This window comes from Taeniopygia guttata, chromosome 11 (assembly GCF_048771995.1).
Source record: "Taeniopygia guttata chromosome 11, bTaeGut7.mat, whole genome shotgun sequence".
In the NCBI taxonomy this organism is placed as follows: domain Eukaryota; kingdom Metazoa; phylum Chordata; class Aves; order Passeriformes; family Estrildidae; genus Taeniopygia; species Taeniopygia guttata.
This window is the reverse complement of record NC_133036.1, coordinates 5,879,818-5,891,388: the sequence shown is the minus strand read 5'-3', so window position 1 is coordinate 5,891,388 and position 11,571 is coordinate 5,879,818. Positions and strand designations below refer to the sequence as shown.

General features: G+C 49.2%; 1 protein-coding gene across 1 annotated transcript; it reads left to right on the top strand.

The window, feature by feature from the left end:
* Positions 1–3,134: 3,134 nt before the first annotated feature.
* HERPUD1 (homocysteine inducible ER protein with ubiquitin like domain 1) lies at positions 3,135–10,168 on the top strand. Its single transcript, XM_002195628.7, has 8 exons — positions 3,135–3,313; positions 4,623–4,700; positions 4,785–4,859; positions 5,865–5,986; positions 6,462–6,596; positions 7,227–7,574; positions 8,428–8,533; positions 9,133–10,168. Exons 1-8 carry the CDS (start codon positions 3,182–3,184, stop codon positions 9,295–9,297), a joined length of 1,161 nt encoding a protein of 386 aa, XP_002195664.6. The 5' UTR covers positions 3,135–3,181; the 3' UTR covers positions 9,298–10,168.
* Positions 10,169–11,571: the final 1,403 nt, after the last annotated feature.

The window sequence follows — 11,571 nt, the reverse complement described above, 5'->3', positions numbered from 1 at the left end:
GAAAGGCTCGGCCCTGCCCGGGAACATCCCAGCGTTTCCCCGTGCTTGGGGGGGCTTCCCATGCCACCGGTTTGGTGGCCTTTGGCAAAGGCAACCCTGGTAGCAGGGGATGTTTCCAGCTGTGTCCCCCATTCCCCACCTCCTGGTTCGTTCTGCCTTTTCTCCCTTGTCTGGCAGGGAAGTTTCATGCAGCCCCAGAGCAGTGTGGGCCGGGGAAGGTTCATTGTTTTGGGGATGATTTGCTTTACTGAGCAGTGGAACAGCTGAGCGAGTAGAGAGAAAGTGACCAAGTTCACCAGGAGTGTGGCAAAGCCTCGCCGTGCCCATCCCAGCACCAGGACGTGCACCCAGAGCACATCTCAGTGATGCCTGTGGGATGTGTCTCTGGCAGAACTGGCTCTGCTTCAGCACAGAAACTCTCAGGGACAGCCAGAGAACCCCTTCCCTGCAGACCCTGCTGCAGTGCAGCTCTGCCAGCGATGCCAGAGCACACTGTGAGTTCCCTCCTTCCAGCACCAGGGTCACCAGCCCCAGCGCCCGAACAAAACCAGACTCTTGTTCACAGACTCTGAGGAATTTTTGAGCCAAAGGGGCCATGACAGCAGCACCATGAAGCAGTTTTTAAAGCCAAACACCCAACGAGCACAGTGCTTCTGACAGAATAAACATATCTAACCAAGCCCAGAGAATCAGCTTGGCTTGTCTGGATTCTGCTGCCCTTTGATCCTTGCCCTATCCTGGCCCAGCGAGCAACTTTTGGTCAGGACAAAATTGCATCACACCCTGGCATTCCTACAGCACCAGGCCTTGCTGGTTGCTCTGTGGCTCCTGGCAGGTTCGTCCCTTGTGTCACTATGCCTGGGTGAGCAAAGGAGCATGCCAGGCTGCAAGACCGTGGGGCATCTCCTCATGTGCTGGCAAATTCTCCTCTGGCTGATCCTGCTGTGCCAAGAGATTGCCATGCCATGAAAACCAGCCTGACCACAAACAGAGCTGTAAACTCATCAGCAACACCTCGCTCAGCACCCCCCCAGTTTTGTTTGGTTTTTTTTAAACAGAGTAACTGTGTTGAGTTCAAAGAGATAATCCTGATTTACACCGTGGTTAATATTTACGCAGGCGACAAAAGCAGCTTGCAGCCCTTCATCTCCAATTTTGGTAAATTGGAGTTAATTGCTGAGCAGGACAGTGGGTGATGTGCTGGTCACGCCTTCTGCTTTGTGCTGTGGCCCCTTATCTGCTGCCACAGAGTGAGCTAAGCTAAGCAGATAGTATCAGGGCAAGTGTTTGTTCTGCCTCAGTCTCAGGAGCTCTGAATCAGCCTCTGGAAATGGAGCATGTGCTACCTGATGTCCAGATGTGTCCACTGACTCCAGATCCACCAGTTCTTGGCTGCTGTGGGTGAGGGCAGTGAGGACCTGGCTCTCTGGGGGGTCCAGCACCCCCAGACATGGAAGGGGCTGCTGAGTTTTAGCACTCAGGTGCCTCAGGAGGTTGTTCCTCCAGCTCCTGCTCCAGGCCAGGGCAGTCCTGGACTCAGGTAAGTTTGTGCAGTGAACAGGCGTTTTTCCCAGAAATGGCTCAAGGAATGAGCAGAAAGCAGCTCAGTTGAGTTCTGCCCCTCTTGTCTGTGATGAAGGAGAAGCATGGGAGCCTGAGCTCGAGGCAGGATCAGCACTGTGGCTACAGCTGTGCAGCTGGTCCAGGGGCCAGCAACAGCACAGGGAGTCCCAGATAAAACACACACAGTCCAAGATGCTGGTTTCACTCCAACACCTGCACAGACTTACCCTGCCCCTGCCACCCACGGGAACTCGCTTGGTGCTCTGAACAAGGCTGCAGCCAAGTGAGCAGCAAAGTCACCTTGACTTTGGCAATGGCACGGGTGGCCCTGGACGCTGTCTGTCTTTCCCCACTATCAGCAGGAGCTGAGGGATGGGGATCACGATCTGTGCCGATGGAGCAAGAGCAGCAAACAGCTCTGGCAGTGTCTCCTTGGGTTGGTGGAAACAGAGCAGAAGTCAGGGAGGCAAAGCTCACCTGGGCATTGAGCCATCCCAGAGCAGCAGGAGTGCAGCCCCAGTGCTCGCTGTGGGATGTGGATGCAGGACAGGAATGGGCTCCGATGGAATTCTCCACCCTCACGAGGCCGTACCCAGGCTCAGCCAGGCTCAGCTCATTTCTGGGCGATTTTGTTGTGTCGGTCCCACGGCAGCGCTGCCCCGGGCTCGGCTCTGCCCCGGGCAGCGCGGGGCGATGGCAGAGCGGCTTTCCCAGCTGCAAAATCCAGTCTTGGCTGCACACTCATCCGTGCCTTTGGGCAACAGGTCTGGCTGCCAAGGAATACTGAGCAGCTCCTGAAACACGCAGAGCAAACACCTGGTGCCGAGATAAACCCGACGTCTCACCTTCCCTCAGCTTCGTTTGGAAGGACGCGAAAACCCCCTCCTGGCGCACCAGGATCATTACCACGGGCTTTTTACCTGCTGGATCGCATCTCACGGGAACATGGGCAAGAGGAGGAGCATCCAGGAGCTGCTGGTCCACATTTTTACGGTTTTCTTTTTTTTTTTTTTTTTTTAGTAAAAATATCATGAATTATTAACTTTCCCCAGCATCTCTGCACACTTCTTTTGGTTCCACCCACAAAGTCCTGTACCCACAAAGCCCGCAGCAAACCGGCAGAGGTAGCTTACACGGATCGGGGAAAATAACCATAGGGAAAAAGGGGATGTTTCACTTGGATCGGGCTGTGCATGCAGCACGTGCAGGGCTCCACAGAGCTGTGCTGCTGCTCCAGAGGGCGAGGGGAGAGGGAAGGCGAAGCAAGAGGTCGTTGAGAGCGGCGCTGGTGCCGGAGTGATGCGGTGGAGGGAGGTGAGGAGGGAAAGACGGAGCGCAGCAGCACCGGCCCGGCCATGGCCCCTCAGGGACGGGCGGGGCGGGTCACGGTCCCCGTGGTGACAGCATAGCCCCGCCCCTCACCGGGACACCCAATCAGCGCCTCCGTTTCCTCACGGGGCTGCACGCGAGGCTCCCTCCCATTGGCCCACGTGGCAGCCCCGCCCCTTCCCTCATCGCCGCCAATCAGCCGCAGCCACCGCGGCCCTGCGGCGGGGCGGGCCCCTATAAAGCTCTGAGCGGGCAGGGTTTTGCAATTACCGCCCGCCCCGCGCCCGCCATGGAGGAGCCGCTGGCGCTGCTGGTGCGGAGCCCCGCGCAGCGACACCGCGACCTCCGCCTCAGTGCCCAGCCCGCCTGGACCGTGCGCCGCCTCAAGACCGAGCTGCGCCGCCTCCTGTCCGACGCGCCGGTGAGTGCGCAGTCCGCTCTTCCCGCAGCCCTGCCGGGGGCTCCCTGCGCGCAGCCTGGGTGGGTGGTGGGGGCTGCCTGGCTCCCCGCGGGGCAGGGCGGCAACTGCGTGGGGCTGCCGTGGGGCTGCGGGACCGGAACCTGCCTCCTTGGTGTCCTGGGGCCGGGACCTGCTCCCCGGGCTGTCCTGGGGCCGGGACCTGCCTCCTTGGTGTCCTGGGGCCGGGACCTGCTCCCCGGGCTGTCCCGGTTGCGTCAGCCGCGCTTGAGGCGCGCTGGGGCTATTTTGGGGCTGTTCGTGGCCTGGCTGTGGTTAATCATTACCCGCCCGGCCGGCGCGTCCCGCAGGTGTGCGGGCACGGCAGAGCCGCTGGCACCGCGGAGCCGCTCCCGGGCACCGCGCCCAGTGGGCGGCCGGGGCCCCGGCGGGGCTTTGCGGGCACGGTCCCGGTGTGACCGGGAGGCACGGCGCTGCGTGGGGCTGGAATGCAGAAGTGTGCCTTCCCCCCGGCACACGCGGGCTGACGCGTGAGCTGCTGTGCCGGCCGCGCTCCGTGTCCCGCCGCTCCCACGGGAGGCTCTGTGGCCTTCACAGCGCCAATAAACTTGGGAAAGGCCTCCAAGTTCAACCTTCGAGCCAATGCCACTATGCCTGCTAAGCCACACTGTGACATGCTGTGCTTATACTCGTTTTTTCAAGACTTCCAGGGATGGTGGCTCCATTTCCCAGGGTAGCCCATTTCAATGCTTAGCCATTCCTCAGTGAAGAAATTTTTCGTAACATCCAACTGGAGACTGTCCTCCAAACTTAAGGCTGTTTCCCCTTGTGCTGTCACTAGTTGCTTGGAAGACTGCGTGATTCCCATGCCTTTGCCATGTTTTCCCCGGGAGTGTGGTGATTAGCCAGAAGCAGGCTCCACGTGCTTCTCCAGCTGCTGTGGGACAGCTCCCAGTGAAGAGCTGCTGTGTCCCGTTGGATGGGGTGTAACAGATTTACTTGACACCACCTCTGGTGCTGATTGGATTAGATGGAACTCCAAACTTCTGTTTTTAAGAAATACAAATGGTTTTGTTGGTTCTGTAAAAGATACAGCACCTAACTAAATTCTCTGCCCGAGGGACTTGGGATTCTTATACAGGTTTGCACCTTGATATTATCCCGCTTGGGCATTCAGTTGTTGTCCTAACTTCGGCTGAATTTAGATGTGCACTTTAATATGTGGGATACTGCAAGCTCCATTAGCTGTGAGCTGTGTTGGTTAATGCTTGGCAGAGCAAGTAATCCTATTCCTTGTTTTCTTTCTTCAAAGCTTGAAGAGGATCAAAAGCTGATTTATTCTGGGAAGCTGCTGCTTGATCACCAATGTCTAGGAGAATTGTTGCCAAAGGTATAAAAATGTCTCTTTTATGATGTGCTGAAATATATCCAGAGAATGGATTTTTTTTTTAACAGATCTTCCCTTAAATTTCAGCATGGGGAGGTGCATGCTCTTCATTTGGTATACAACCTCAAGACTCCTGCAAATATGCAAGGAACCAAATCGGAGGTAATTAAACTTAACTCTGAATCTTGGGCTTGTAGCTGAAAACAGGAAGTGTTGGATGACCATTTAAAAGTTCCCTTTTACTGCTGGTTTTCCCTTTTAGTGCAACAGCAGCATATTAGTTTGTGATAATTTGTTTGGGAGTGTGAGAATGTATTTGGATTAAGCTGAGTAAAAAAGTTGCCTCTACAGTTCATCAGTAAAGATTCTCATGGTATCTGTTGAGAAAGATCTAGTTGTGATGTGCTGCTCAGGGGAGAAATGCTTTCTGACAGATTCAGTTTTACTGAATAGATTATGACTTGCCTTGTCCCAGGTGTGCTTGGACAGACTGAGCTTGTGGAGGGAAGTGGTTCTGATCTATGTGGGGAGGGAAGAAGGCTGGGAACTGCAGACACTTTAACTGCTCCCATTAGTGACTCATCTTTGGCTTCCTCTTTACAGGCTCAGCCTTGGTGCTTGAGCTCAGTGTGGACTGGTCTCAAGTACAAATGGCCAAAATCCATTTTTTCTTGAAAGGGGCTGGGCAAATGTTTCAGAGGTGTGTTCCTGTTGCCCATTAAAGGCACTGTGAGCTAACCCTACCCATGCCTGCTGGTTGCTAGATGTGAGCCAGCTTTGGCTGGGTGTCACATATATCACCACAGAACAGCTATTGAACTATGTACAGCAGTTTGTGCAAGTACAAATTTGCCACTGGAAAAAACCAAAGTGTGTTTTGTATTTTATATTTTTATAGTCATATGGACACTGAATGTGTGCATAAGCAGTTACAAATTCAGTGTGGCTACTGTGAAAGGGAAGAGTAGCATCAGATCAGTTTTTCCTCCCAGTCATTTGGTTCCAGGAGGTTTAAAATACTGATGGAGGTGCTTGTGGTGTGGCACTGAGAGGTGCTGTGCAGGAATAGGTGTTAAAACAAGGCTTTACTTTGTGGGGTGCAGACTTTTTGCATAAAGTGTGTGTGCTGTCCTGAGTAAACCTCACTGGCTGCCCTGCTGTCTGTAGGTTAAAGCTGATCAGCCCACGTTACCATCAGAAGCCAGGCAGGAATCCAATGTGTCTTCCTCAAATGGTGGAAGGTTGAGGAGCTCTTCAGGTGTCCACTCTTCAGCAGAAGCCAGTAATGGGTAAATACAATTTTATGTACATCTTTGAGATTTTTAAGATGGTATGTTTGTGTTGGATGCCAGCTCCTTATGCCATATATACTGTCATAAGCCCACAGAATATGGGCCACATATGATGAGGCTTTATATAAAAGCTTTAGTGAACATACAATAATTTGGATTGGAAGGGACCTTTAAAGGCCACCTAGTCCAGCCCTCTGCCATGAGGGGCACCTTCCACTAGTTCAGGTTGTTCTGGCCAACCTGGCCTTGAACAATTTCAAGGATGTGGCATCTAAAGGAAAATTCACTGCTCTGTTAATTAGGAAGAAAAGTCTTTGCTTTGTCCATGTGGGTAAAGAGGTGTCTAGAAAGAAGAATTAATTTTGTATTTGGGTGCACAAAATTGCAGAAGCTTATTTACATTGTTCTGTAATAAATTGCTTTTGCTGCGAGTCCAGTGTTTCCTAATGAATGTGTTTGAATTTTGACCAAGGGTGGAAACAACTCAGCATCCCTTCCAGCATCCCTTCCAGAGTGTGGCTCCTGGCTTCTCTGCTTACACAACCTACAGCATGCTTCAGATGTCCTGGTTCCAGCAGATTTATGCAAGACAGTATTACATGCAATAGTAAGTGTTCTATTCCAAGCTGCCAGTAGGAAGTAGAAACTGTCATACAAGAAATTTGAGAGCTCCTAGCAACTCTTCCTCTTTTGATGGTGCTTGGAGACTTTTTCATCGTAACTTGTGCTGAATGTTGTAGCAGTGTACCCCTAACTGTGCTGCTCTGCTGCTGTTCAGGCCAGTTGTTCTGAATCTTGCCCATTGCCTGTCTGACTCTTCCTTGGCAGGGCAGGTGTCTCTGGAGTAAATCTGATCCTGCTGATGAGCCTTTGTTCTTTTTTTTTGACTGCTCAAAGTGCATGCAGCTTTGACTGGACATCAGTGATAGGTCAAGCTGAGACTCACAGAAGGCTTTTAGAGAACCTGCAGATTGCTCTGAATTGTTTTTGTGAAGTGTTGACATTACTGTTGATAAAGGGGAGGGTGCCTGGTTTGATTTGTTGAAGTTGCTATACAATTGTTATGGGTAGAACTAAAACATGTTTATAATGCTTCTATAGCCTCTAAACTTAATGATTTCTACTTGCATGTGATCTGACTCTATTGCTAAAGAGGGACAGACTTTCACACACAGGGCCTGTGTGAGGTGAGAGGATTTGACAAAGCCTCATTCTGTACTTTGTTCTCTGGTTCCAGCTTGGCTTCTACTGCTGCATCTGCTGACCCATCCCGTGCACGGCATTCTCAGGAGATACCAGTGGCACCAGTGACACCTCCAGCTCCTCTCCCAGACCCATTTCCTGCCCAAAACCAGCCTGGAAACCAGAATGTTGCTGCTCAGGTTAATGCAGTGGCTGACCAGAACTTGAGGATGAATGCCCAAGGGGGGCCCCTCATGGAGGAAGATGAGGAGGGTGGCAATCGAGACTGGTTGGACTGGCTCTACTCAGCAACACTGTTATATGTTTTTGTCAACATGGTCTATTTCTACTCCAGTATCAGCAGACTCCTCCTCGTCATGGGTGGCACTGTTCTGATGTATCTGTAAGTGTATGGTGCTAATACTTGCTGTTCAGAAGGGTTTCACTGAAGTACTGAGTTCTGTGCTCAGCAAGCTCAGCTTCCTGGTGGTTGAGCTTCAGAGGACTCTTGCACCTGGAAAGGGCAAACCACTCCTCTATATTCTGGTACAACTCAGTATTTAGAAAAATTGTAATTAAGCCTTTGTCTGGATTAAATTAAGAATGTGGCTAATCTCACTGATTTTGCAGTTTCTGGTGTGGCTATCTTTCTATTTCAGAAAACTACTTGAAACCAAAGTAGCCCTTGTGGTAAAGTTCCAGCAGCTCAGCAGCATAGAGCAGAAAAGCATTTAGGTTCAGTGTAGAAAATTACAGTTTATTTTAGGAAATTAGTGGTTGCAGTCTGGGAAGAGGGTCTTGCACTTGCTGTTTCAGTCATGCATCCATGCAGTTCTTCTGCTGTGTTGCCCCTCTGGAGAGCAGACCAAGCTGAACTGAGTGGAGTATCCTGAACTGCCTTTGAACCTCTCTGTGTGGGGGAATATAATTAGGATAAAAAAAAGATGAAAATGGACCCTCAGCTGCTATGCTTTGGATGTTTTATCTGAGAAAAACAATCTGTCCTCTAAAATTCTTTGATCACCTGTTGAAGAAGTGATGTAGGTGCCTGAATTGTAGGTCTAGGTGTGATAAGTGGAGCAGTTTTTCCAGCATATATGTAGACATGGAGAGTTGAAGGTTAATTGTTCTATTGGAAGCCCTTACATCTTACTGCTGATGGTTGCCAGCAGCTCTGAGCAGTCAAATGTGCAGCTGTTGTGTAACAGGATGAGTAATGTTGAAACATTAATTAACGAATTTGTTGCCTTCCCCAGGCACCATGCTGGACGGTTCCCATTTAGACGAAGACCAGTTCAACCCTTCCCAGGCAATGTTCCACCTCAAGCTGCTCTAAACCAGGACCAGAACAATAATTTTCAGGTATTGTCTTGCTATATTTTTATACCATGAAACCCTGGGAAGTTTTGCTTTTGGTTTAATAATTGTGTAATAGAAAAAATTCTTTTCTTGAAGCTTCTGTCAGACAGTATGGGAGAATAATTACTTCCTGAGTCCTCCACTGGTGTACTAAATTCCTTAGTTCACTGGAATATATCAGGGGGAAGGTTGTCTTTTAGCTGCTTCTGTCCTTTAGGAAGTTGCAGTGGGAAGTGGTGTGTTACAGGCTGTAACTGAGGACAGGGTTCAGGGTACACCTCTGTAGGATTTGTGTCTATAAGCAGTTTGAGTCTTTCAATTCAGGCTGACAGTTCTGATGTCAGTGAAAGCCAATTAGCTGTAAATATGTAATTCACTTGATCTAGTGCTTGGTGGCTGTCCCAGACAGTGTTTCTGGACACCAGTGTGAGTTAAACAGTAGTGTCCATGTACAGCTTGGGCTTTTGACTTTGTGTCTGGGGCTACTTGAAAAAATTTATATTCAAGCAGTGACATTTTGGCAACAAAAACACAGTTTGATGCCAGATTTTTCTAGTGTGTTTCTGAAATTCTTCTTTACTAAATATCCTTTATTTTGGCAGGGGGAAAATGGAGGCAGAACAAATGAGTCTGAGGCACCTCCTGAGGGACAGGCTTCCCAAGAACTGCAGCAGGCCAGCCCTTCACTCGTGAGCACGGTGTGGGTTTTTTTCAAGACTTTCTTTGCCTCCCTCCTTCCAGAAGGGCCTGGACTGACTCGTAACTGATTTGTCACCAATCTGCTTGTCTGAAACTGCAGTGGACACCTGAGAGAACCAGACACCAACTCCAGACTAGGTGTGGAAAGGGATGGCACTCCTCTGGCTTTCACTAACCAAGCAAATAAAGCTGCAAGAAGCCTTACATCGTTACAGCCCAGAGACTGAGATGCTTGTCCTCATTCCAAAGAACTTTGTTCCATAGCATTTATTAGGTACCTATGTAGAGGCTTGGCACTGTGGACTTGTGCACTAAAGGCACAGGCTCTGAGCGGGTGTGCAAAAATGTTAGGGAAGCAAATTGCTTCTTCTGTGCAATGTGATTCCTGTTGGAATGTTTCAAATGCTATTTCAATTACACTGAGTGTAGGATCTCAAACAAAAATTGCTAGATATGCATTAGCAGATTTTTAGGAAAGATCTATTGTTAAATTGCTTCAATATTTTCAATTTTCTTTGTAAATATTTCCCTATGAAGTATGTATTGTGCAATCTCCTTGTTGGACAAAGTGGAGGACTGTAAGATGGTGATGTAGATAAGCAATTACCTCAGTGGAGTTGCAGACTAAATTTCATGTTGCTGAATTCAGATAGTTTAAATTCAAGATTTAATTTTTTCTGCTCTTCCTCCTTCCCCTCTGCCCTGCTGCCAGATCATGGGGGAAGAGTAAGTGTGTTCAGGTATAAATATATTTAGCAAAACTTATGCAAAATGTAAACTTCTTCACTGCTTTTGGATGCAAACTTACAGCAGTCTAATTCCTGTATTCAACTTTGCATTCTCACTCCAATGCAACTCCTCTTGTATTATTTCATTGTGTTCTCTTTAATTTCTGATATGATTAAGGGCTCTTATTGAAATAAAATTTGCAGGCATTTATATCCACGTTTGTATATATCCTCTAAAGTACGGGGTGTTTTTTTGCCTATTTTTTATTGAAAAGTCATGATGAGGGAGTTGGGATATGAGGAGAAAAGGTGCTTAACTCAGTTCCTTGCCCAGCTGTGTTCTTCAGCAGGTAAAGTGCCTTTAATAGTTTGGAGTTTGCTTATGGAAAGCTGGTAACAGAAAGGCTGTGGACCTCTTGAAGTGGGTAATTCTGTAGGTATTTGGAAAGCTGGGCTCCTTGAACCCTGCCTCATGGTAGAGTTGCTACACAGTCTTGGCTCAGGGTTTAACTTTTCTTGGAATGGGCTCTCTAGGAGCAGCTGCCACTCCTGGGACTTGTCACTCTTTTCTCTGCTGCCTGCACTTGGCAGGGCAATTTTAGGAGTGTTGGCAGGGCCAACATGCATCAGTTGGGCAGGTCTTGCCATGTCACATCATACTAACATTGGACATAGTTTGTTGGTATTACCTGTGGTAGCTGCTTAATCCTGGTGCTGGTTTTGATTTGAACAAATTCTTTTCCAGGCTTGGTTTTCTGCTGTATCTTCAGTTTACTAGAGACTTGGTGGATAGGTAGGGCAGTGGTAAAATAATTAAGTATTTAAAATTAAATCATTTGAGAGGAGATGAGTTTTGTTACACCAGATATATCCTGCATAAGCCTTTGAGGATGTTCCTGGAGGAGGTGCCCACTTTCTTGCCTTGGTAATGGTGTAGTGCTGCTCTGGGAATTGCAATCCCCCAAAAATTGGCATCTCCAGGATTTTGCATCCTCACAGTCTGTGTCCCTGTGGCAGGCACAGGGTGGGTGACAGCCATTCCCCTACCCTAGACACAGCCTGAGCTGCTGCACTGGGTGTGCTCCACATCAAGGGTGCTTTGTGCACTGTGGATTTTTCTCCCTCAGGGTGTAGCAAGCCATCACTCAGGTGTCTTGGCAAAGTGCCTAAATTAAGAGCTGTGCTTGTGCTCAGTTTTAGCAGGAGAGAACAGTTCCTGGCACCAGAAATAAACTGGTTTGATATGCTTAAGACAATGAGCACATAATGCTGGATTACTTGTGAAATCTCTAGTCTGAAAATTTATATGAGACAGCAAAACATCTGTTGTCTTGCAGCTTTTGCTGTTGCCAGGAGCAGGCCAGATGGATTTAAAACTAGTTGAAAAACTAATGAAGTGTAGCTAATGCCACTGCAGAGATGCAGTGAGAGGCCTGGACCTTAGAGGAGATTTCCCTAATGGTTCTGTGAAATGCATAACCTCTGCCATTGGGGTGGAGGGAGCCATGACTGCAGCAGGGGCCACGTAATGTTGAAGTAAATCCTGTGTAATCCTGCAGAGGCAGCTGCCAGTGGTGTGCACCCAGGCAGGAGCCCTGGGATGTGAGGGAGCAG

Coding starts and splice junctions, on each gene's coding strand:
- HERPUD1 (XM_002195628.7), top strand. CDS start 3,182: ATGGAGGAGCCGCTGGCGCTGCTGGTGCGGAGCCCCGCGCAGCGACAC. Junction 3,314..4,622: donor GCCTCCTGTCCGACGCGCCG/GTGAGTGCGCAG, acceptor CTTTCTTCAAAG/CTTGAAGAGGATCAAAAGCT. Junction 7,575..8,427: donor GGCACTGTTCTGATGTATCT/GTAAGTGTATGG, acceptor TGCCTTCCCCAG/GCACCATGCTGGACGGTTCC.